A 25,618-nucleotide genomic window follows, 5' to 3' on the forward strand; every position below is an offset into this window, starting at 1 on the left:
GGGGGGGGGGATTTTAAATGACCAAAAGAATTACACAGCATTAATTAAAAATGGAAGTTTTCCACTTCCTTGATAATTTAGCTATCTGAATAAATTTCTGAATTTGCTAAGACCTCGTTCGTGGTCACATTTCAACAAAACCGCTTGATTATAAAGAATAAAATATAAAAAGGCCGAGGTAGTTTTTCCTTTGATGGCTTTTGGTTTGCTTTTTGGATGGGTCATGACTTTGTTCTCCTGGGTCCAGATTTATGAAAGCAGAAAATTAATTAAGTGAAAATAAGTGTCTTTGGCGTTTATGCATTTGCAATATCAGTAATTAAATGGTACATGTGTTGCTGTCTTGTCTAAAACTTTTAAAAGCAGAATTGTGCTATTGGGACATTAATATGCGTATAACATGATTTCAAAGTATAACTCTGGAAAAGTCTAGAATCTTTCTTATGAATGCTATCTGAATGCTGATTTAAGTCAAATGTGATGCTAATGGTATCTTTTAATTTAATCTAATGGCACCTTAAATTTCCAACACCTTTGTGCAGTGATCACGAAGTCTCCACTTAATTTGAGACTGTTACCCAGAACACACCTTGCGTCACAGGGACTAATCTAAGTGTCCTAGTCTATATGACTACATTACATCATGATGTGTTGATGGCCTCTGGCCTAGGAATCTGCAGCCCAAGCCAGTGACACAACATTTTGCATTGTTAAATGGTGATTCTCACCAAAATGCCTCCCCCGAAGGAGGAAACGTAATAATGCCCCAAATCCTCTTTTTACTCCATCTTAGCGACATAAAAATAAAGTGAATTAGAGAACTACACAGATCTTAAAATAATTTTTCAGCCACATTTCATAAATGTGGAAACTGAGGCACGGATCTGTTTTTGCCTGTAAAAGATAGACGTTAGACGTTACGTAGTTTAACACTTCTGAAATTAGAATATTAGAGATCCTGCTGAATATTACATATTCTCTTCATGGCATCTCTTAATAGTGCCATTTATATTTTTAATTTATGAGAGTTAGGCTCATTAAGATAGTGTTTGCTTTGAAATCAATGTTTCTGTGGAAACTAATTTTAACTTTTACAGATATTGATTATGAGCTTGTGAAAAGGCCAGCGAAGGAGGAATGCTTTGTTATCTGGGCATTAAAACAAAACAATACAGTTAAAAGTTAAGAAAAAAAGGGTAAAAAGCAGATTTGTGTGGACGGAGGGCAAAAAACTGTTCACACGTGTATTATCTTGGAAATGTGCGTTACTAAAAAGGAGATGCAAAATAGCAATCCTCCTTCTAGCTTGATGGAAATGTGTTTTTCCCATGAAACATATATGTATTTTTACAAATGAAAGATGATTTAAAATGGAGGCATGTGTTCCTACTCTTTAGTTGGGAAGGTCTTGGAATCTCTTTCAAAATCAATAGTTCCCAGGAATAGTTTTCCTTTGGATTAAAGTTTTGTTCGTGTATTACTTTTTACTGTTGTTGCAGTTTACCTAATGCTAATAGAGTCTCAAGAACTGTATTTGATATTAAAATGTGGTTTTTCTAGAAGATGACAGATAATTGGTGGTCTTCCATTTCCCTCAGCAACATAGTTGTACCCAGAGGGAATTTATCTTTAGAAAGATATAGTTTGTGAGGGAAGAGGAGGGTGGAAAGGGGAAAAAATGTAATGCAGTTTTAGGGGTGGATTTTTAAGTAGCCCAAGGGGTAGGAAACCACAGAAAGAAGCTGCGTTGTGAAAATGTTAGTAAGGAAAGTGCTGCATCGCTACGTGATGTGGAAGAGACTGCGGTGTCTGGGCATTGTTGGGAATCCCGGGTATTTTAACCATGAAACATCTGACAACAAATTATGTGTCTAGATACGTTTATGTGTGAATGAATGTTCATGTATCAGGGATTCCGCTTCACAGTTTTAACTTCAGTTTTCTTGTTTACCCCTCAAATGACAAAATTGCGTCACTCCTTCTCTTTGTCCCTTTCCTTCACCACCCCAAAATTTTTTAAACAATCAAGAGGGGGAAAAATTAAAATGAGCAAACCTTTAATTCTTGTTATTCTGATGGGAAAATACTGCAGGTAGACACTGAGTTGGACTTTGATTTCCTTTCTCTGCGTCGAAATGTCAAGGAAAATTGCAAGTCTCTGATTTTGTGTTTGTTTTTCTGCATGTCGCTTCCATGGAAAAACAAAACAGCAGCAGCAGTCCTCCCTGCCCAAAGTATGTAAAATGCCTCCTTCATAACCTGAGACTTACTTTCATTTTCTAGGTGCTGGAGAATCTGGTAAAAGCACCATTGTGAAGCAGATGAGGATCCTGCATGTTAATGGGTTTAATGGAGAGTAAGTGTCAAATCTGTGCAGGGGCACCAAGTAAGAGGAACAGACTTGATACTAACCTTTAGGAAGTCTAGGGAGGCTTTGGGGGCTGGGCAGCCAGGTTTCACTTAATTTTTCCTAATTTACATGTTAGAAATCCTGGGAAGGGCTCTTTAGGATCTCCCCCCTCCCTTGAATCTTTGGTTCAACAAATACTACTACTACTGATGAAGCACCGGTGTTCATGCCAAACAGCTCCCTATCCCAAGAAAATCATGCCTGGTTGCAGGGGACGCTTGACAGCACTTGGCCCCGAGACAGCCCCCTCTCTGGGTCAGGTCCCTGCCGCAGCCTCCAGACTTGCTGCAGTGTCTCTAATGTGGCTTTGGCCGCCGCCCCCTTGCCCGGCCCATGCTGATCACTGCAGATTGACCCCACCCCACCCCAGGCAGGTTTCAATGTAATGAACCCACACGGGATGTTTTAAACTATTAGGGAAACATCATTTGAATAATATTCTCACCAGAAACAGATTTGGAAGTGGCAGCCCTTGTTTACAGTTACTCATTTTTTGGCCCCCCCCCCCTTAAATTATGGACAAATCATTGTTTCCCTTTAAAACAAAAAACAAATTGGTACCCCTGCCTAAAGAGAAGAAAAAGGGAACATTTATTTGAAGGATGGAAAGACCGGGAGGTTAGGTACTCCCAGTCGCATTGAGGGGCATGTTTGCCTTTGAAAAGTCCTCCCAGGTATCCTGGTATAGGGCAGTGTGGCAGTCCCGCAGTGAGAATGAAGATTAAACAGGAGAGAGTTTATATTAGACGTGTGAGACAAGTTAGGGGGCCCTGCCTCGCATGAGGAATGCAAACGGAACATTCAGTAAATCAGGGAGCTTGCCTTTCTCCCCAAGACCCCACATGGGGCCTGACCATCATTCTCATGTAACAAAATGTGTTTAAAAAAAAAAAAAAAAAAAAAAAAACTAAATTTACCCGTCTCTCTCTTCACTGGTGTGACAGCGTTAACCATACTAGATTACAAGCACCTGAAGGCACTAGTTTGTAATTATTAGCTGGTTAGCACAGCCCCATTCCCTTTCTTAAACCTGGATTCAATTGAAAACTTAACCTTGAGTTGTACTGGCTTCCATGTCAGAAGGGGAGATGCAGTCAAGGTGGTGGCATTTAATTATACACCCCCCCACAACCAAACAAACAAAAAAAACCTTTACTAGTCACTAAGCATCTGGGAAACAAAGGTGAATTTTATCACCTTTCAGAGCAAGGTTGGCAGCTCCTTATGGATAATTTTAGAATTTGTTAGATCAAATAATTGTTTAGAAAAGGATGACATCATCCATACAAACCGTCATGTTAGTTTAGGATGCTTATTACACTTTAACCCTGAATTCTGAAAGATTGGTTGGGATGCAGAGGGTGGGCTTCTTTACTAGTCTGATGATGACTCTCATGGGTGGTCAGTCCGCACATAGGTGCTGTTGAGTAAGTCAGCATCACTTGTCACCAACCACTTCCAAAATTCCTAAATCTTGACACACCCCTGGATGAAGCCCTGCCAGCGGAGACTGCCATCCTGACAAGAAATAAAAACCCCAAGATAGACTTCCAACCGTGAATTTGTAAATTGAAGAAAAATCTTGCACACATTTTCCCTCTGCAACTTGTAGGAGTACTTCTTCGTGAGAGTAGTTCAGCAAAAATCATTTGACCATGTATCCTCTAGATAAAGATTTTCATGAAAACTGGACGTGGCTAGCATTTTTAGAAGGTGCAGGAGCCACTGTTTACCTTAGCTTGCTTCGGTCGAAAGCTAAGTCACCTTTGAAATAAACTACTGACAGCTTCATTACTCTACAGACTGCCCTGAAATTTAACAATTTTTATAGCAAGGATTCTCCTCCGTAAGTGAGCCAGCCTGTAACACCAGGCAAGGGTTTTCAACCAGAACTTCTCTTTTCTGTTTTCTTTTTGGAAAGAGGAAGCAACATTCCCAGTTTGCCTTCTTTGCAGACAAGGGCATAGATACGTTAAATTTAGCCTGTGAAAGGGTTGACGGGGGTATTCCTCATGGGAGCCTAGATACCTTATTTTTATCTCGTCCAACTGCCTCTTTTTTTCTTTTTCCTCACTGCGGTACTGCAACAAAAGCTATTTCCTTCTTAACTAGGAATTCCCTATGAGACAGTGACATCTGTCCCTAAAGGGTGGTCTGTGTGGTACAGGGTTTTTCCTGCTTGATCTTGCATTTTGTTAGGGCTAGGCTGAGCTATTAAATTTGCTTTAACTCCCTGTGGGCTGCCATACCGGTTAAAATTTTAAGAGTAAGATAATATTGATTTGACCTTCAGAAATACAGAGATTGGATTTGGATTTTCCTAACTCAAAGCTAACTCTTTTTCTTACATTTAGTGCCAGGAACAAAACAAAAACAAAACATAAACACAGTTAACATTGGTTGAACTAATTACTAAACTGTAGAATGCTGCCCTTCGGCCTTCAAGGAGGAATTCCTACTGTTTATGAAGATCGGGTTTGGGTTTTTTTTTTTTTTCTCCTTTTTTTCTGTGGTGGTAGGGGGTGGGGTTTTTGGTTCTTTTAAATTTTTTGCTGCATCACAGTCCAGACATAGTTTAATGATAATTTATGGGGAACAATTATTTATAAATAAAACCATTTTATAGTTTCCCCCCACTGCAGGAAGTGAGGTCATTAGTTTTGCAGGAAATCACGGGCAGAAGTCTCCTCCGTCTACGCCTTTGTGCCTTTAGATACAACACTGTGAAGACTGTGACCTGGGAAAATTAAGAGCCTTATGCACTGCCATATTCTCCAAAGAATTGTGAGATAAATCACTGCTTTACCTCCCTAATGCATGTACATTTAGTGAAAGCACAAGAAAATAATTATCCATCCCTCCTGTATCCAACCAGAGTCTCCAGAGAGCTCTGTTAATACTGCAGCAGAGGTGTGGGATCCTTCCCCCTTGGCCTGCAGTCTCAGTAGACCAACCAATTTAGACAGAAAGGCGACCTAAGAATTAACGGGAGGACGGATAGCGCGCGAATTGTTGCTTTTGCTCTTGGCTGATTGTTTCGGAATGTAGAGAGACTGTGTGGGGTTTGTGTGAAATTGCGGTGCCTTGCAGATTAGGTGAGCTTTCATCTCTCTTTAAAAGGGGCGGCGAAGAGGACCCGCAGGCTGCAAGGAGCAACAGCGATGGGTAGGCACATTCAAAAACAGAAAAATTGTTTAACAAAACAAACATGAAGATCATACTGGGAAACTGAGGCCAGAGACCCGGGAAGAAAATAAAAATAATTTAAAGGACCATCAGCTATATTGGCATACATTTGCAAATAACAGACCATTTCCTAATATTTTGGAGCAAGTAAAGTGCGTAACATAATTTTTTTGGCCATGCTTAAAGTAGAATGAGATCCAGCTTGGGGAAAGTTATAGATTTCAGCTTTAGACGATCAGTTTAGGATTTTGAGAATTGATGTTTTTCCCTATGGTTTTTATTTTCCCCTAGCTCTCCGTTTGAACCAGCTACTTGTCTTTAAAACTGTCTACCAAATTCCATTTACCACTGGTTGGTCTGATTTTAAAATTTCAGACCTCTTTGAAACAATTTTTTGCCTTCTATTAAAATACGCAATGCTGCACCGTCTTTAATTTTGAAAAATGACTTGGTACCTTGCAGCAGGTCGTCATCAAGAATCATCTTGAAAAGCCTCTGGCCTTTTAAAAACGATCAAGTGTATTTGAATCCAAGGCACTTTACGTTAGTTAGCTAGTGGATAAGGAAATTCATGGTGGCATCTATTATTTTTCCGTTCATTATCAAATTTTTTTCTTTGCTTCCTGCATCCCCACACCCATCACACACGCACACACATGCTCATGCATACACAGACACGCACACACATGCACACGCACCACGCACACACATGCACACGCACCGCGCACACACACATGCATGCCAGGTAACCACTCTAGCTCTGCCGTGTATTTAGCATGCAGTGGTGGAGTGGCTATTTCTCATGAGAACATGCAGAACCAGACTTAGCTTAGAGGATCTCAAACAGCTGCTGTGGCCGGGGAGGGGAGGGGCAAAATATTGGGGTCTGGGGACAAAGTAACTGACACATGTTTGTTCATCTGTTTCTTTTAGAATATATTATCCCTAGATGATGGCTACAGTTTCTCATCTTCCCGGCTATGTCCTATCACAATTTGCATGCTGGAATTGCTCGGTCTTAGGAACTTCTAATAAGAATACTATTCTGTTGTCTTGGGGGGGGAGGAGGGAGGGGCCCCTACTACCTGACCTTGAACAATGATTGAAAAAACAAAAAATGGACTGAAATCCTAAATTGGAAGAAATGTAGTATGACATCTATCCAAAAAGGCATCTCTATAAGAAATGACTAACAATCTACTGTACCAAAAGTTGGCATTTGAGGAAAATATGACAAGTCCTTCCTTAGTGAACAACCTGATGTGTACTAGATGTTGTGCTAAACCCTTGAACCCTACTAATAACCTTGCCTGCACATCTCTCTGTGACTGTTCTGCAAGTAAATATAAGTATTAACATTCGTGATAAATAAAAATTCTCTGCATGTTTCAGCAATCCCTGTATCTCGAGTCTGTCTTCTGTCTTCCTTCCTTTGTCTGTCTTTTCCCACCAAAGCACAAGGATAAGGTGGAGACCTGAATAGCCCCCCTCCCACCACCACTTACTTAGCTAAAGCGGGGGAGGGGAGGGGCTCTTAAAAACTGAATGCAGCTCATCTGCTCTATGCATAGATGGGGGAGGAGGAAGCACCAAGACCCTAAAAGTACTTCCAGCCCTTGCCCCAATTTTGTAGCCAATCAATTCTAGCTACTGGCATATATTTTGCCTTTGTTAGGTAGTTTAAAGACATCTAAGGAATTTTTCTCTGAATTTCACAATCAACGTTTAAATTCATTAAGCAATAGTAAAAGTGATGATAAACCTGCCAACCCCCAGTATAATATCTCCATCTACATAGTAATTGCTTCAATGGAAGAATTTTATGTTTTAGTATTACACACCCGAATTAGATTTTAGATTTCTATTTTAGCTGTTTTATACTTGATATACTCCCACACCTATTCACATACGTAGATGAATACTGAACACGTTCTCAAAATATCCGTATTTTAAGACGGGAAGTTTTCCAATTATCATACTACTGCTTAGACCAAAATATCAAACTGAATGAAAAAAACTTGTTTCTGGAAATACTTTCTTCTTGCTGTATGCGGATTTGGATATTTAGCACCCAAATGTATCTAATTTTACTATTATGAAACCTCAAAACCAAAGGTTGATAGCTTTCATTACCTATGAAATGGAGCCTGCTTTTAATGAATGGGGATAGATTTGTCCTAGGGGTTTTTAGGTAAATTCTGCATTCACGAGTGAACACTGGGGACCATCAAACACATGTTCTCTTAATTTATAACATTGAAATAATTGATGTTAGACTGTAATACCAAGGCCAGAAATTCTTAATTTTAGAAATGAGCTTCGATTCTGCACATACAAAGCAGACAGTCCCACAGAACGGTGAGGACTTGGTCCCTTTCACTCTGTGGTGTTTGCTTTAAGAGTCTGGGGGCCAGAATCAGATTTCAGATTTGTGCACAAGGTCCGAAGTTCACCTATCCCTGTCATCTGTGCTTCTGGGGTTCTCTGGACCTGCATCACTTTTACTTAAATGGCCCTGCGGGGATTCCTGGCACCATCTGTTCCCCTCCTTTCCCCAGACATCCCCCACCACTAATGAGCATGGCCCCTCTGAACTTTGCCAGCTCTTCACTCCAGTGTAGAACAGTGGCGTGGAGACCTGTGAACGCCCCCTCAAATAAGTACGCAGATGTTAATTCAGAAAGACATTCAAGAGTAGAGTTCTTTGAGAAAGGGAAGACCACATTTGTGGAAGGCCTGTGGGCAGGCTTGCACTTGACCCCACCATCCGTCCCCACCCCTCCTTCCCCACTGACTGCCATGCCCTGCTCGTTTGCTGTTTCTAATTAACCTCCCTCCTCCTTTTCTCTACCTTGACTTTGTCATGTTCTAGTCTGGAGGGAATTATATGTTTAATTTCTACCTCCATTCTGTGAATTGGTGCGTCAGCCAAGTGAACGCTTAAAAAACTGGGAATCTCAAAAGATTAAAAAAAAAAAAACACAGTGAAAAAGATAAACCCTGTCCCCTGCATCTCCCACCCCCATCGGTTTCTGCCTCTGCAACTCAAGGCTTTCCCCCCTCAGCCTCAGTTTCCCCATCAGAGGGGCAGGACCATCGCACCTTCCTTCTGTACGACAATGCCCTCACCTCCCAGGGCCTGACAGATGTAGCAGGTATGCTAGGTGTGCTGTACATTTTTGGGCTGTAGACCTGGTGAGACTCTAAGAGGCCCTTTCTTGCCCCCTAAAAACACAAACTCCAGAACCTTCCCTGGCTGTGCTTCTAACATTAGAAGGCTAGTTTCTGAAAGACATATGGCATTTGGATCAGTGTAATCTGGTACAGAAATTAACATTAGAGTCCCCAGAAGCCAGAGGGTGTAGCCTTTACCTGTGGGACCAGTGACCCTGAATATAAATCATTCTGTAAAGACCACACAAGCCATCCCATTTGGCCAAGTTAAAGTCAAGGAAGACCTACAAAACCTTCAACCTCTACTTAGCAGAGGGATCTGACTCCCTCCCCCATAGAGTATAGGAACTTCTAGGGGGTGGAATCTTATTTGATACCTATGCCCATGGACCAACATGCACTAATATCATGAACTAGAAAGTTCATTGCTGCTAGTTGCAGCGCCTGGAGCAGCACACACATGACTTGCAGCAAAGCCCTGAGACCTGTAATGAACCTTTTTTTCTTTGAGATGGAGTCTCAGTCTTTTGCCTGGGCTGGAGTGGTGCAATCTCTGCCTACTGCAACCTCCACCTCACGGGTTCAAGTGATTCTCCTGCCTCAGTCTACCCAGTAGCTAGGATTACGGGTGTGTGCCACTACACCCAGCTAATTTTTTATATTTTTAGTAGAGATGGGGTTTCACCATGTTGGCCAGGCTGGTCTGGAACTGCTGACCTCATGATTCACCTGCCTCAGCTTCCCAAAGTGCTGGGATTGCAAGCATGAGCCATGGCACCCAGCCCTTTTTTTTTTTTTTTTTTTTTTTTTTCCCTCCCAGACAGTCTTGCTCTGTCACCCAGGCTGGAGTGCAGTGGCATGATCTAGGCTCACTGCAAACTCCACCTCCCTGCTTCAAGCAGTTCCCCTCCCTCAGCCTCCCTCATTCTGTAGCTGGGATTACAGGTGCACGCCACCAAACCTGGCTAATTGTTTTGTGTTTTTAGTAGAGATGGGGTTTCACCATGTTGGCCAGACTGGTCTTGAACTCCACACCTCAAGCAATCTGCCCTACAGGCGTGAGTCACCAAGTGCCCAGCCCCCTGTAATGAACTATTAACACCACTACCTGTGCTCACTGGTTCTCTCTCCGTATGCTAACCTAGCAACTGAATGAATTCCAAGTCAAAATAGGGGACTTGTTTTGCTCCACTGCAAACTCTTAGTGACCTGTCACCCCAGCCTCACCCCTACTCAGAGGCTAACAGGGTCAGGAGAAGTGTTAGTATGTAGTGTGGGGCTTCAAGCCCATGGGACCACCTGAAAGAGTCAGTGACTTATATGCAACTTTTGGTACAGTCATGATTGCTAAGGCAATTTGCTCATCTGTCCCATTGGCATGTCCTCAGGACACATTTGGGATGTTATAATTCGAAACCATGTCTATTCAGCTGCCTCCAATCTTTGCACAGATCTGAACCCACAACTCCTTGAAGAACAGAATACTATGCTTTTTAGTCGGAATATCTTTATGAAAGCAATACCGTTAATTGATATGATGCAATATGATTTTCTTCTTTTTTCAATCCCACTGCAGTGAGAAGGCAACCAAAGTGCAGGACATCAAAAACAACCTGAAAGAGGCGATCGAAGTACGTGCTGGATCCTTGCACTTTTTCTGTCTTACAGCTCCCCCCCAGCCAGTGCTGTTCCCTGACCGCTTTGCTAAATCATTTTCAGACCATTGTGGCCGCCATGAGCAACCTGGTGCCCCCTGTGGAGCTGGCCAACCCTGAGAACCAGTTCAGAGTGGACTACATTCTGAGTGTGATGAACGTGCCTGACTTCGACTTCCCTCCCGTAAGCTACACCCTGACTTATGTGGCCTGAGTCCCACTCACCTGAGCATAGTGTTCCTGTAGGAACATCAGTGGCAGGCCTGCACATGGGCAAGAGTGTCCAAACCACACCTCAGGCAAAAACACATTTCAGTGACGTCCATCCTTAGGAAAAAGTTAATTTCATGTGTAACCCCAATTTAATAATAATAATAATTAGGGCTTTGTTCGAGATGGATGAGCAAGATTCTGTCACCCCTTGTACATCTTAGCTCGCCTGTCCTCACAAATAAACATCACTCTTTAATATTACAATCTTATTTTATTAGATTGTAAATTTTTAGGAGGAAAAAAGTTCCTGAGCTATGGTAGGCTTAATTATGCCGTCATTCACATCGTAGGACAAACAAACCTGTATCTTAAATATGGCACACAAATACTAATTGTCCATTTACTCCACTGGAAGTGCCCTAAGGTACCTTGGGATGCCTCAGTGAAGTGCCAAATGGAAGACATTCTCATTTTAAACAGGTGACCTTTTCATATTTATTAAGCGTTTCCTAAAGTCAGTCCTGGTCTTGGGGCAAATGAAATCTTTTCTCATTATTAAAAAAATGTATTTTTGGGTTACAATTTAGATACATTTAAACATCATAGAATAGAACACATGTGCCTGTAATCCCAGCTACTCAGGAGGCTGAGGCAGGAGAATTGCCTAAACCCAGGAGGCAGAGGTTGCGGTGAGCCGAGATCGCGCCATTGCACTCCAGCCTGGGTAACAAGAGCAAAACTCCATCTCAAAAAAAAAAAAAAAAAAATAGAACACATGGAGAGACTTTCCTCTGGATGCATGACACTCTCGGCTCCCTAAAGAACTATTTTTAGGGAACAAAAAAGCCGTTCAAGCCCAAACATGCACGTTTAGGCCCCTTTGTGGGGAGAGTGGCGTATACGCAGGGAACTGGAAAGATGGATGCGTTTGTAAGGCCCACAAGGAAGAGACTTGTCTACAGCGAAAACAATGAGTTACTGTTGCCTTTTGTCAGGCTTTCGTGGGAATTTGTGTTTGTATATTTTAGATGGACTTGGCTGCAAACTTACATTAGCAGAGAAATTAATAGTATTCAGTTAGTGTAGCTAGCTAAATTTTTTAAAATAGCATTATTTTGAGAAAAAAAAAGCAGTAAACAATATGTATAATATAATCCACCTTCAAGAAATAGAATTCTATATTTCTAATAGGAAAAAGGAAACATGGCAGCCTATTAAACATGTATCAGAACAATAACCTTTTATTAGTCCTACTAATATCTGAACGGTTATGTTCCTACTTACGAGTCCCCCATCGTCATATTTTTTTGGTAAGAGTCATATTTTCCCAGAAGGAAAATTTAGTCCCAGCACATCTTACAAATGAAGTTTCTTGTTTTCACAACATTGAATCACTTATTAGCATATTCTCCTAACATAGATTAGTGTATATTCTTCCTAAACAATTCTGTGAAGAAAGTATTCAGTAGCTTACCCCACCACCCCCTACAACAAAATAACAGAAGAAACTACCCAAAACCAGCAATTCACAATAAGAGCAGCAGCTAATTATGTGAACTTTTGAATATGTTTAACATGTCGAATTAAAGTTCTTTGTGAGCATTCATTCATTCACTGGTCTCAAAATTCAGAATCACACCAAGTGTTGGTCACATAAGGAACTCTGGTCTCAGGGTTCAAATGACAGCATTCTTGATTAGTTCAAGGTCTTGTCTTTCTTTAAACTTTCTTGTATTCACTTTCAGGAATTCTATGAGCATGCCAAGGCTCTGTGGGAGGATGAAGGAGTGCGTGCCTGCTACGAACGGTCCAACGAGTACCAGCTGATTGACTGTGCCCAGTAGTAAGTAACACCGGCCCAACCCATCAGCACGTAAAACAGGCAAAAATGAGAAAACATGAACACCTGTGATTCCTGCTTTGACAGTTACTTGTCAATGATTCCTTTCATAGATGCCAACCAGTTATCCCACGGGCAGAAAGTTCTAGTCTGATTCAATTGTTTATAAAGTCCTTAATTGCATTTTTTTTTTAGTGCAGTGACATTATTTTATATAAACATTTAATGCCTATTAGAACAAAATGGTGATTAGTTTCATAATATTCATAATTAGTGGGAAGTAATTAATTGAATTGACCCCCAAGCATTTAGGAAAATAGGGCAGCCCTCACATTTTAAATAATTTAAACATACTATATTTTATTGCTGTAATTTTAAAACATAGCAAAGGGGAATGGTGAAGACACAGCTATGCCTCCTCTCTCCTTGCTAGTTGTTGATTGCTGTCTTTCTGCTCTCAGGTAAGCGACTCTAGCAGCTGCCTAGTATTACTAGATCTTAGTGACTCTAGGTAGAGTTTATTTTCATGTTGTCTTGACTTTTGAACTCTTTCATATCCTTATTTATTCCTTCATACCGGGTCTTGATTCAAGGATGGTAAGTGGTCAGTGGATTTTAAATCCTAAACTGTACACCTAAGCAATACAGTACCGTGGTGGGGTTATTTTCAAATAAATTACTGCTGTCGAGGAGGACAGGTGAAGGCCTGCAGTAGCGATGGGAAAGGCATCTTTCTCCAAAGTCACTTACAAGGTGGGCTCACCTGATTAGTGTGCTGATAAATGAAGAAAGGAAATTATAAAACAGATTGTATTGCATAAAAACAGATTGATGCCCAAGCTGCTACCCCTGTTGCCTCACACCTGACTTACCATTCCCTCAGGGACCACCCTCTGTCCCTGTCACCCTTCATGGTCTCTCCCAGAGGACATCACACCCCATAGCTAGAAAGTTGCTTTTTAAGTAGTCTGTGGCCTCCCTCACCCTGCACATGATATAGCAAGCATATGGTAGTCAGGGTTATTTAAAAAAAAAAAAAAAAGTAAAGATATCTTTTGTTTGTTGATAACTGCACAATGCACAAAGCAATCTCAGTTAATAATATTCTGAAGTAGGAATGTCCTGTGACTTCAGAGTCTAGTAGAGGTTTGATGTTTTAGCTGTCCTTCTTACAAGTAGTTGAATTTTGGAACTGATTTTACTATAGGAGGTATTAACTCATTGGAACCAAGGTGCCAGGCTGACTCACCAAGGTCCAGGATTGCTTTACTTAGCAGCCCCAAGCCCAAGGAACTGGTTGTGAAAATTACTGGAATGAGCAGGAGGGAGGAAGAGGTGGTAGTACTGCTCATCTATAAATCATACAAGCTTACGTTAGGTTCTGTGCAAGCTATCAGTTCATCTTTCCCCAGCCCTGCCTTCCCATAGGATATATCTTTCATTATTTTCAGTTGTCACATACATAGATATTCCATGGCTTAATATACAAGCAAATTTATATATTTTTTCAAGGAACAGAAAAACAGTCCATCTTGGCTGGTCCCTATCACCCCCAGCCCCCATTCCTCCTTCAACAAAGTCCCTGATTTTCTCAAAAGTTTGAACTAAAAGCTGGAAGCGCTAATTTTAGTAACACAAAACAAATGGAAATCCTGGAATTGTTTGCGTTTTGTATTTTGGATCCAAGTCAGAAGTTAAGTACAGGTACAAGATTAGGAGAGTTTAACCGTCCCAGTTTTGAATGCTGGGGGGCAGGGAGACACAGTTTCATTAATTAACAGTAGTTTAGCCAGGTTGTTGAATTTTGTTGGATTTCATTTTCTCTCTCAAAACATTTAAAAGATGTCGGGGTTTTTTTTTAAGCAACACTTAATTACTCCTGAAACTTTGTCTGAAAACTGCACCATTTGCATAGCTCATGAAAAGTTTTAAGGAAACTCAGAGAAAAAGAGAACAACGCAGCTTAAAACTTAAAATGTCCTCCCTCCCCAGTGGCCCAAACAGCCCCACATCTGCCGTGGCCGGCACGTTTCTGGTTGAACTGCCTTTATGTTAAGGTTGAGACACTGGTGCCGTGCCCATTTCTTAAGCTGCCTATTTTTATTTGTTGAGCTGGGGTTTGGCTGGCTCCACTCCAGATGTCTCTCACACAAGATTTGGTGCTGATGAGCTATTTATAGAACTGTGGTTCTGTTGCCATGGTAACATGCTGGAGGCCAGGGCGGCTGGGGAGCTATTTCTGGACTGGTGCTGTAATGTAAGATTGATTGGGCAAGTTAGTATATCCTCTAAGCCAGACTAACTCTGAACTAGTAAAAAGGAAGAGGGGAACACAAAACTTAGGGAGTGTCTTTAAATAGACTTTTCTCTCTTGATGATTTTCTTTTCTCCTTAGCCCACTTTAAAACAATTCCAATCTCTATGTGCCCCTCCTTCCAAAAAATAAACTGGTTTTAACATTTTCTATATTAATTAAATTACCCCACTCTTTCAAAAGTAAACTTTTCTGTGTGTCTAATCAAGTAACACAAACAAGATGATTTTTTTAAAGGAAAAGCTTAGTATCTGGAGTGTTCTATTTCATGGACGAAACAACGGAAGAGAACTTCGTGTTTGCTTCCTGTTCAGGATGGTCAGGGCAAGAAGGGCCCCTTTGTGCCAGTCTCTTTTGTTCTCTTTAATCAATGAGATTCTTAAAAAGTAAAAAGGAAGGAATCCAGATTCTGAGTAACTAAAACAATCTTGTGTGCCCTTGAGGGGAAAGTCCTTGATGCCTTTAAGTATGTCACTTTATTTTTTAAACTGATGATATAGAGATACTGTTTTCAAACTGTTTGCCATTTTAGTCAAGCAATTTGAAAATTAAAATGTTTTTGTCAAGCATTGCCAAATGGCACAGAATGTGATAGGCCAGCCTGGTTTTGGGGTCTTTTCTCTATTGGTTGATAATGCATAAAACCTTTTAAAAATCAAGAATATTATCAGAGAGCAACAGGAATAAACAAGCTGAGTAAAGAATAAAAAAGAGAAATAGAGAAAAATGAAAATGAAAAACAAAGCCCCACCACTGTCCTGTGTTGTTTGTGTGGCCCCACTGCGCCAAGGTCATGGGCTAGCTGCTACACACGTCTGTAGTTCCCTGATTCCTAAAGTTATCTTAAATCCTATTTGCCCTAACCTCCTTAAGGCATCAGCTTTGAGTCATAAATGTAACCAACGCACAAGCAAACGTGCCATTGACTTAGTGCTGTGTAACTGTGGGACAGTCACTTCTGTTGAGCCTGACTTTGTAGAGAGACACATATAAATAAATAGTTGGCAAATTGCTGTGAGCGCTGTGAACACCCCTCATGTCTTTCTTTTTCTCTCAGCTTCCTGGACAAGATCGATGTGATCAAGCAGGCCGACTATGTGCCGAGCGACCAGGTGTGCAAACCCCTCACCACCAGAGCACTCTTTCCAAACCACTGAGACTCTCTTGCTTTCGATTGCCAATTACTGCTCTTACGGTTGGCTTTGGTGAGATGCACTGACCTCAGTTTTGTTCTAGGACCTGCTTCGCTGCCGCGTCCTGACTTCTGGAATCTTTGAGACCAAGTTCCAGGTGGACAAAGTCAACTTCCAGTAAGCTAACTGTTACCTTTTTATACAACAGAGATCATGGTTTCTTGACATTCACCCCAAGCCCTCTAGACTAACCAGCTGTCCTCTTCCCTGCCAGCATGTTTGACGTGGGTGGCCAGCGTGATGAACGCCGCAAGTGGATCCAGTGCTTCAATGGTAGGACACTGTGGGCTTGGCTGTTGGCGAAGAACACTTTGCTTCTGTGTTGTTAGGGATCAGTGTCGCTGCTCACGCTTATGGCTTTGCTCTCTTTGGTTAAGATGTGACTGCCATCATCTTCGTGGTGGCCAGCAGCAGCTACAACATGGTCATCCGGGAGGACAACCAGACCAACCGCCTGCAGGAGGCTCTGAACCTCTTCAAGAGCATCTGGAACAACAGGTTTGTAGAATGACAGCCTGCCCCCTGTGCTTGCCCAGGAGGCCCTGGCCCGCATTCCAGACCCCTGGCCCAAAGCGTGCTTCTCCCAGGCATTCACACGGGCTCCCTCCTTGCAGATGGCTGCGTACCATCTCTGTGATTCTGTTCCTCAACAAGCAAGATCTGCTCGCTGAGAAAGTCCTTGCTGGGAAATCGAAGATTGAGGACTACTTTCCAGAATTTGCTCGCTACACTACTCCTGAGGATGGTATGTGTGGCTTCCACTCTTGCTGGCTGTTCATTGCAGTGGTTCTGAAAACCCTCACCGCACTCTTACCGATTCTCATATGGAAAAATCAGAGTTTTGAAGAGTTCAGGAGCTACCATGATGTTAGCACCCCAGCTCTGCTTGAACTTCTAATTACATTAATACATGTTCCCTTTTTTGATAGCTACTCCCGAGCCCGGAGAGGACCCACGCGTGACCCGGGCCAAGTACTTCATTCGAGATGAGTTTCTGGTGAGTTGAGCCTTTCTTTAGTTTCCTCTCTTGCTCCTCCTCTTTTTCTCATGGCTGTAAATTTACTTAATTCCAAATTCAGGGGTTCAGCTACCCAGTTGCGCGGTTTTAGTTCACACACATCCAGTGTGGAATAGAGTTCTCTGCGCCCCTTCTTTTGCTTCTGTTTTAATATGACATCAGAGGCTGGCCAACAGCCATCCCTGGTGGTGGGTGTCCCCACTGGTGATAGGGTGGTTCCTGGAGAGGGTGTCACTGATGAGTCCCTGCATTTGTGCCCGCAGAGGATCAGCACCGCCAGTGGGGATGGGCGCCACTACTGCTACCCTCACTTCACCTGCGCTGTGGACACTGAGAACATCCGCCGTGTGTTTAACGACTGCCGTGACATCATCCAGCGCATGCACCTCCGTCAGTACGAGCTGCTCTAAGAAGGGAACCCCCAAATTTAATTAAAGCCTTAAGCACAATTAATTAAAAGTGAAACGTAATTGTACAAGCAGTTAATCACCCACCATAGGGCATGATTAACAAAGCAACCTTTCCTTTCCCCCGAGTGATTTTGCGAAACCCCCTTTTCCCTTCAGCTTGCTTAGATGTTCCAAATTTAGAAAGCTTAAGGCGGCCTACAGAAAAAGAAAAAGGAAAAAAAAGGCCACAAAAGTTCCCTCTCACTTTCAGTAAAAATAAATAACAGCAGCAAACAAACAAACAGAAATAAAATGAAATAAAAGAAACAAATGAAATAAATATTGTGTTGTGCAGCATTAAAAAAATCAAAATAAAAATTAAATGTGAGCAAAGAATGATGGGACTCCCGTGAGTTGTTTGCAGTTCGGAGCGAATTCCCATGGTTCATGGCTTTGACTCAGTCCTCACATCAAAAGTTGGGAGGCCCCAAGGTGAAGTGGGTATAAAATCTCACTACTGTATGTTTTCTTATGGCCTCAGACCTAAAGGCCGTAAGGGGGTTGGGGGTGACTGCAAAAACAAAAATCACACTTAAAATTTGAATGGGGTAAGGGCCTGGGTGGGTAGAAATCTAACAAAGGGTTGACTTGCCTAATAAGCAAAGACTTCTTATAAATTAATAAGCAAAACCATCAGAAAAATAGGCACAGTATATAAGCATGCAACTTAAAAGATATACAAATAGCTAAAGAACCTCGGGATATGTGGAACATCATTCATAATAAAAAGCAAACATTCACCATAATTGAAAGTGGGGATAGGGGTCCACACTCATGGGTTGGAGTGTGGCTTATATCTGAGGTTCTGGGGTTCCCTAGTCTTTCACCCCTAGGCTTATCCCCTTAGCTGTGGTCACTTACGTGGTCACTTCCTGGGTGGCTCCCAGGAAGGGTGGGAGGAAGAGATCAGCATCAAGGATGGTGCCTTTTGAAGCTGGCCAAATGGGACTTCAAGTTCATTCTGTAATCCAGTCCCCAAATCTACTTCCCATTCTGCTTTCCAGATCAGATTACTCTCACCCAAGTTAATCATACAGTATAGCTCACCAGAGGTGAGCAATGAGCCCCAAAGAGGGCAGCAAGTAGCAAATACCTGCATTTCCATCAAACTTTTCGCATAACGTTCAGTCCACATGTGCTTGCTATGCAATTTTTAGTACAAAGCCCTCAAAAGCCCCCCAAAATAAATACACAATCCAAATAAAAATTGGGACTTGCTATGCAAATATAGCCAAAAGACCAGCCCACAAGTTTCCATAATCCTCCAAAACACCCCAAATAAACACACCTAAACCAGGACAGCGGCTATCAAGTGCAACCACAAGACCAGCGTGCCACACAAACATTCATCCCAGTAAACGTGCTCAAAATCAAGGTTGAGACCCAGCCCCTAGCTCCTCTTCCAAGTTGGCCACCTGTACGCCCCTTTTACATAGAAATTCTGTAATCTTCGCATAATGCACATGAGATTGTCACAGCTCTAGCCACTTATCCATCAAAATTAGAAAACAAAATTCCCAGGCCATAGGGCAGTTATGGCAATGAAAATGATATGTCAGAACGCCACTTTGTTGGTCATAAGTGACAGAGACTTCATGGTATCTTCTAGAAGGGCCACAAAAGTCACAGTTATCAGGCATCTACTAGTGCTCGCCATTGCCCAATAGGATAGCTTGAGCTGCCATTTTGCCAATGAGGCCCAGAGAGGCCCCAACAGAGGTCTCTACTGAGCAGGGAAGATAAGTTTCAAACTCAAGGAGCCAAAGCCTACTGCTGGGTCCCTACAAGATGTTGTATCTTATAGGGACCCAGCAGTAGGCTTTGGAAAAAAGAAGAAAAGATCTCCTGGTGTTCTTCCCATGACATCAATTATCAGGAATCCATGACCTGTGACCCCAAGCAAAAGTCCTATAGGCCACCATGGGGTTCCATACCCAGGTGGGTAGATAGGGCCTCATCCCACAGAATGTGGCACTGGCCATGCTCCTGCCTCCCTACTAGGTCAAGGCTTTGTCCTCATTAGTCACCCCGTTGTGTTTGAGACTCGCTTCCCTATGTTAGGGTTTGTCACTGCTATTTAAAACATTTTGTGTCCCTTTTCCCTTTGACCCTGGTATCAAGCAAAACTTTTTTTTTCTTTTTTTTTTTTTCTGGAGACGTGTTTTGCTCTTGTTGCCCAGGCTAGAGTACAATGGTGCTATCTTGGCTCACTGCAACCTCGGCCTCCTGGGTTCAAGCAATTCTCCTGCCTCGGCCTCTCGAGTAGCTGGAATTACAGGCATGTGCCACCACACCCAGCCAATTTTTGTAGTTTTCTATTAGAGACCATGTTGGCCAGGCTGGTCTCGAACTCCTGACCTCGTGATCCATCTTCCTCAGCCTCCCAAACTGTTGGGATTACGGGCATGAGCCACCACTCCCAGCCATCAAACAAAACTTCTACAGAGCTATATTAAAATCTAAATTTTAAGATCTTCGGAAAACAAAAAATTATAAAGAATTTTACTAATCTTTGATTACAATAAGCCATATTTCAAAAAAATTTTTAATCTGATTTTAAAATCTCTATTCAAGTGCAAAACAACCTATTTTTTTAAAGGTAAAAATTTGCACCACACTTCATAGAGATGTGTAAGCCAAATATATAAATGACTATTCATGAATTTTTGGATTGAACATGGTAATAATAAACCATTAGGCCCCCCACACACAGTGTGAGAAGGGTCTAGAATTAGACAGAATTTTTATTTACCTCCACTTTTACTTAAATGTGCAAAGAATTATGCCCCCCAAAATGGCCACATCTGTAATAGCCCTTCTACATAGGCCATGGCATCCTCTTAGTATGATGCTTTCTTGAATGGTTTTGGTCATCTTTTGACTCAATAAATACATAGAGACTATGAGATCTATGCCAGCCAGAGGGAATTCTGCTCTCATGGGGTTTATGTTCTAGCGAGGGAGACACACACTTACTAAATAAATAATAAAGAGAATTACAGTTGGTTACAAAATCTCTGAAGCAATAAGCAGGATGGGGGCAGTGGGGAATGGGAGGTATTTGAGGAGGAATTTCACTTGAGATAGAAGAGCTGGGAGGGCCTCTCTGATGTGGCACATTTTCTTCTGAGAATGTAAACGATGAGAAGAAGCCAGCCATCAAGTATTAATAGCTAACATCATTATTTAAATTTGTTATTAAAACATAATAATTAACAGCCAGGCATGGTGGCTCATGCCTATAATCCCAACACTTTGGGAAGCTGAGGTGGGCAGATCACCTGAGGTCAGGAGTTCGAGACCATCCTGGCCAACATGGTAAAACCCCATCCCTACTAACAATACAAAAAATTAGTCGAGTGTGGTGGTGGGCACCTGTAGTCCCAGCTACTCAGGAGGCTGAGGCAAGGAGAATAGCTTGAACTGGGAGGTGGAGGTGGCAGTGAGCTAAGATCATGCCACTGCACTCCAGCCTGAGTGACAGAGTGAGACTCTGTCTCAAAATAATAATAATAATAACATTTATGGAGGACTTTACCATGTGCCAAGCACTGGTCTAGACTCTGTATATGGATGATCTCATTTAATCCTTTCAAAGCCCTATTAAAATGCATCCCATAATCTGTACAACAGGTCCTATCGCATTGTGCAAATGTTAGCTGAAACGTTAAAAAGGTAAATGATATCTAAAGCATTGTGAATAATTTAAGCAAATTTTGCTTTTAATAAAGGTTACACTAAAAAAGTCATTGCAATAAGCACTTAAGTAATTGCTACACATGTTCCTATTTAAGAGTTGGAGGACTTTGCATCTCTAGGATAATTTTCCCACATTAAAAAATATATATGCTATGAACAACAAAAGTCTTCTGATTTTGCCTATTTTATTTACTATATCAGTTAGGAATGCATTTAGCTGCAAGTAACAGAATCCTGACCTAGAATGGCACAGGCAAACAGAAATTTGTATCCACTTACCAAGAATTCTAGAGGTAGGTGGTCCCTGTTATTTCAGCGTTCATCAATGACAGGACTAATGTGTCCACAATTCCCTTGGCTTCTCTCTCATAGTTGCAAGATGGTGTCACAGTACAACTGAAGGCAGAAGAGAGAGGCGAGAGACAGCTCAACCAAATCTCTTTTGTGCTCTTTTGTCAGTCTTTTGTAGAGGCCTCTTCATTCACTTTTCACCATGTGAAATACACATAGATATCCAGCTATTTATGTGTATTTAGAAATGTAAAAGTAATAGAAAAGTATCTCTTTCTTCTTTCTCTTTCTTTCTCCCTCCTTCCTTCCTTCCTTTCCTCTCTCCCTCCTTCCCATAGTTCTTCTCCTCTTTCCCTTCCTTTCCCTTTTTCCCTTTCTCCCTTTGTCTCCTTTCTTTCCTTTTCTTTATTTCTTGAGTCTCGCTCTGTCGCCCAGGCTGGAGTGCAGTGGTGTGATCTTGGCTCACTGCAACCTCCACCCCTCAGGCTCAAGCAATTCTTCTGCTTCAGCCTCCCAAGTGGCTGGGATGACAGATGCCCACCATAATGCTCAGCTAATTTGTTGTATTTTTACTAGAGATGGGGTTTTACCATGTTGGCCAGGCTGGTCTCAAACTCCTGACTTCAGGTGATCCACCCTCCTTGGCTTCCCAAAGTGCTGGGATTACAGGCATGAGCCACTGCACCCAGCCAAGAGGGATTTATAATGTCCCGTATTATGTACCTTGATGGAACTTCTGAGAAAAATGTATCCAATGCCTATAGCTTTAAGGCTTAGGGAAGATAATAGGGGTGGGGAGGCTAAAACCCAGAAAACAACTTGCATAACTCTATGTAAATAAATTACAAAGCCTGGATGAAATAGATAATCATTGAAAAATGTACTGTTTTACCAAACTTGACCCCAGCGGAGACATCATAAATCTAAGCCAACCAGTTACCATAGAAAACAAACGCAAAGCACAGTGAGAAGCCTCCATGACAAAAAGGCTCCAGATTCTCGCTGGGATGGGTAGCTAATGATGAGACGGAAACATGAGGGAAGCTTCTGGGATGCTAGCAAGTTTCTGTTCTTGACCTAAATGCTGGTTAAACAAATATATTCCATTTGAAGGCCAGGCGCGGTGGCACATGCCTGTAATCCCAGCACTTTTGGAGGCCAAGACAGGCAGATCGTGAGGTCAGGAGATCAAGACCATCCCTGGCTAACATGGTGAAACCCCATCTCTACTAAAAATACAAAATTAGGTGGGCATGGTGGCACGCGCCTGTAATCCCAGCTACTCAGGAGGCTGAAGCAGGAGAATGGCTTGATCCCAGGAGGTAAGCCGAGATTGTGCCACTGCACTCCAGCCCCAGAGTGAGACTCCATCACAAACAAACAACAACCATATATGTATATACACATACACACACACACATACACATATAAATACTCTAGTGTTAACTTTTTTATGTGTGATAGGAGTATCATGATTTTCAAGAGTTCTTATCTTTCAGATATACCCACTGAAACAATACATATATATTTCATCAGAGAAAATTCACTGGATTGTACAGTTAGAATTTGGAACTTTTTAGTACATACATTATATTTTCATTTTTTTTTTAATGAGGAAAAGGAAAAAGGTACCAGGCCCAAGTCGTTTTACAGGGAAATTCTATTAAACCTTTGATAGTCAAATAATCTCAATGCTTCTTAAATTATTCCAGAGCATAACATAAGGAAAACCTCAAAATTATTTTTATAAAGTATACCATTGATTCCAAAGGATGCCAAAGATTGCACCCAAAAATAAAATTACAGATTAATTTCACTTATGAATATCGATGTAAATATTTAAAAACATAAGCAAACATAATTCCATATTGCATGCCCAAGTAAGATTTATTCTAGGAATTCAAGGTTGGTTCAATATGAACAAATACAGTAGTATTTGCCAAAATTTAATACTGATTTATATTTTAAAAATTCAATAAAATAGAATGAATGGATGCTTTTCTAATATAATGACTCTCTCTATATATATCCCATATATCTATATATACTATACATAGTGTAGTATATATCATGTATATAAATAAAATCTCCAAAAGTCAACATTTTAATGAATGAGGAACTTCTAAGAGTTTTTCCACTAAGGCCAGGAATAAGAAAGAAGAAAGATAAGGCTGCCTCACATCATCACACTCTTTATCACTGCATTAGATGAATAAGCCAATTTAATTAGACAAAAAAAGCAATGAGAGACCTAGAATTGGAAGGGGAGAAGCAAAACTATCTTTTTGCCAGGTGCAGTGGCTCATACCTGTAATCCCAACACTTTGGGAAGCAGAGGCAGGAGGATTGCTTGAGTCCAGGGGTTCAAGACCAGCCTGGGCAACAAAGCAAGACCTCCTCTCTAACACAAATTTTAAAAATTAGCTAGATGTGGTTGCACATGCCTATAGTCCCAACTACTTGAGAGGCTGAGGCGGGCAGATGACTTGAGCCCAGGAAGCTGAGGCTGCAGTGGGCCATGTTCACGCCACTCCACTCCAGCCTCAGTGACAGAGTGAGACCCTGTTGCAAAAAAAAAAAATGCAGGTGATATTAAATATTATAACTCTCCCCTCTAAAAATCCATGGAGAAATAATTACTAAAAAGTGAGAGTATTTAGTAAAGTGCAAAGTACAGGTTTATAAGATTAACATATAAAAATCAATACCAGCCTGGGCATGGTGGTGCACGCCTGTAGTCCTAGCACTTGAGCCTAGAGGTTTGAGGCTGAAGTGAGCTATGATTATGCCACTGTACTCCAGCCTATGCAACAAGAACAAGACCCCATCTCGAAAATAATATTTTAAAAAATCAATAGCAGGCTGGGCACAGAGGATCATGCGTGTAATTCCAGCACTTTGGGAAGCTAAGGTGGAAGGATTGCCTGAGCCATGGAGTTTGAGACCAGCCTGGGCAACATGGAAGGACCACGTCTCTTTAAAAAAAAAAAAAATTTTTTTTAATCAATAGCATGTGAAAGGTAAAACAAGAAAGCTTTAAGGAAAAAATACGAGAGACTGCTGCTTGCATAGGGTCCCCATGTTACATTTGGTTGACTTACCTCCTAAATCCTGTGTAATCTGTCAGTTACCTCTTCTCTTTTTCTTTCCCCTTATACTACTTTGTTGCGGAAGAAACTGAGTTGTTTGTCCTCTAGAGCTTTCCATATTCCAGATTTTGCTGATTGCATCCCCATAGTATAAACCTTCTGATTTGAACAAACCGACTATTTTTTAAAAAGTATGAAATCGTCAGAGAAATTTAAACAATGGCTGGATATTTGACAATACTAAGAAAACTAGTGTTAACTTTTATATGTGTGATTAGAGTATCACGATTTTCAAGAGTTCTTATCTTTCAGATATACCCACCGAAACAAAATAATATGATGTTCCAAAATCATGCAGTGGGGTGAAGGTGGAAGTTGGAGCCGTGCTGGTAACTGTTTTACCACAGGCTCTCCTGTGGTAAATGGGGATGAGCGGAGCCTTGATGTGTTTGCCAATTCCCATGGTATAAATCCCCCCACTATGATTGGTTTCAAACTCCCAGCAGTATGCCATTGGACATGGAGTTGGGAAGAGAGGTGCACTGTGACCTCTGAGCAGACAGTGACAGTTGGCTCCACACATCACTGATAGGAGTGGGGAGGTGAAACAAGATTGGCCACAAGGTGAGGCTTGTTGAAACAGGGTGATCAGTCCATGGGGGTCCATTATACTATTCTAATTTTCTATGTGTTGGATATTTTAAGCAAAAGTTTACAAACAAGGGGCCAGATGCAGTGGCTGACACTTGTAATCCCAGTACTTTAGGAGGCAAAGGTGGTAGGATCCCTTGAAGCCAGGAGTTCAAGGCTACAGTGAGCTACCATTGTACCACTGAACTCCAGCCTGGGAAACAGAGCAAGACTTTGTCTCTAAAATAAAATTTAAAAAATAAATAAAAACATTGAGAAAAAGAGAAAGAAAAATCTTACATTTCCAGGTTAAAGTTTTTAAAACTTCCAATGTTAATGATGATAGCAGGCCAGGCATAGTGGCTCATGCCTATAATCCTAGCACCTTGGGAGGCTGAGGCGGGCGGATCCCTTGAGTCTAGGAGTTTGAGACCAGCCCGTGTAACATGGCAAAAAC

General features: G+C 41.6%; 2 protein-coding genes across 13 annotated transcripts in view; both read left to right on the top strand.

Moving 5' to 3' along the window:
• The window catches only part of LOC108285920 (neuroendocrine secretory protein 55), a 63,227-nt gene extending 52,854 nt beyond the window's left edge, over window positions 1-10,373 (top strand). Inside the window, exons 2-4 of one of the 2 annotated variants that reach the window (XM_017503427.2) lie at window positions 2,284-2,356; window positions 5,531-5,575; window positions 10,347-10,373. The gene's annotated coding sequence lies outside the window, so the exon portion shown is untranslated. The remainder of the gene's footprint in view (window positions 1-2,283; window positions 2,357-5,530; window positions 5,576-10,346) is intronic. The other variant, XM_017503428.2, reaches the window with a different exon arrangement.
• The window catches only part of GNAS (GNAS complex locus), a 56,572-nt gene extending 38,784 nt beyond the window's left edge, over window positions 1-17,788 (top strand). For 4 of the 11 annotated variants that reach the window (XM_037729558.1, XM_017503423.1, XM_017503413.2 and 1 more), the window contains exons 2-13: window positions 2,284-2,356; window positions 5,531-5,575; window positions 10,347-10,401; window positions 10,490-10,609; window positions 12,384-12,481; window positions 15,850-15,904; window positions 16,029-16,102; window positions 16,200-16,258; window positions 16,363-16,483; window positions 16,600-16,730; window positions 16,915-16,982; window positions 17,267-17,788. In XM_037729558.1, coding sequence (XP_037585486.1) covers window positions 2,284-2,356; window positions 5,531-5,575; window positions 10,347-10,401; window positions 10,490-10,609; window positions 12,384-12,481; window positions 15,850-15,904; window positions 16,029-16,102; window positions 16,200-16,258; window positions 16,363-16,483; window positions 16,600-16,730; window positions 16,915-16,982; window positions 17,267-17,413 — 1,046 coding nt within the window. In that variant the 3' untranslated portion in view covers window positions 17,414-17,788. Of the gene's footprint in view, window positions 1-2,283; window positions 2,357-5,530; window positions 5,576-10,343; window positions 10,402-10,489; window positions 10,610-12,383; window positions 12,482-15,849; window positions 15,905-16,028; window positions 16,103-16,199; window positions 16,259-16,362; window positions 16,484-16,599; window positions 16,731-16,914; window positions 16,983-17,266 lie in introns of all 11 variants that reach the window. The other 7 variants (XM_037729560.1, XM_017503415.2, XM_017503419.2 and 4 more) reach the window with 3 other exon arrangements.
• Window positions 17,789-25,618: the final 7,830 nt, after the last annotated feature.

This window comes from Cebus imitator, unplaced genomic scaffold (genome assembly GCF_001604975.1).
Source record: "Cebus imitator isolate Cc_AM_T3 unplaced genomic scaffold, Cebus_imitator-1.0 Scaffold311, whole genome shotgun sequence".
Classification (NCBI taxonomy): Eukaryota; Metazoa; Chordata; class Mammalia; order Primates; family Cebidae; genus Cebus; species Cebus imitator.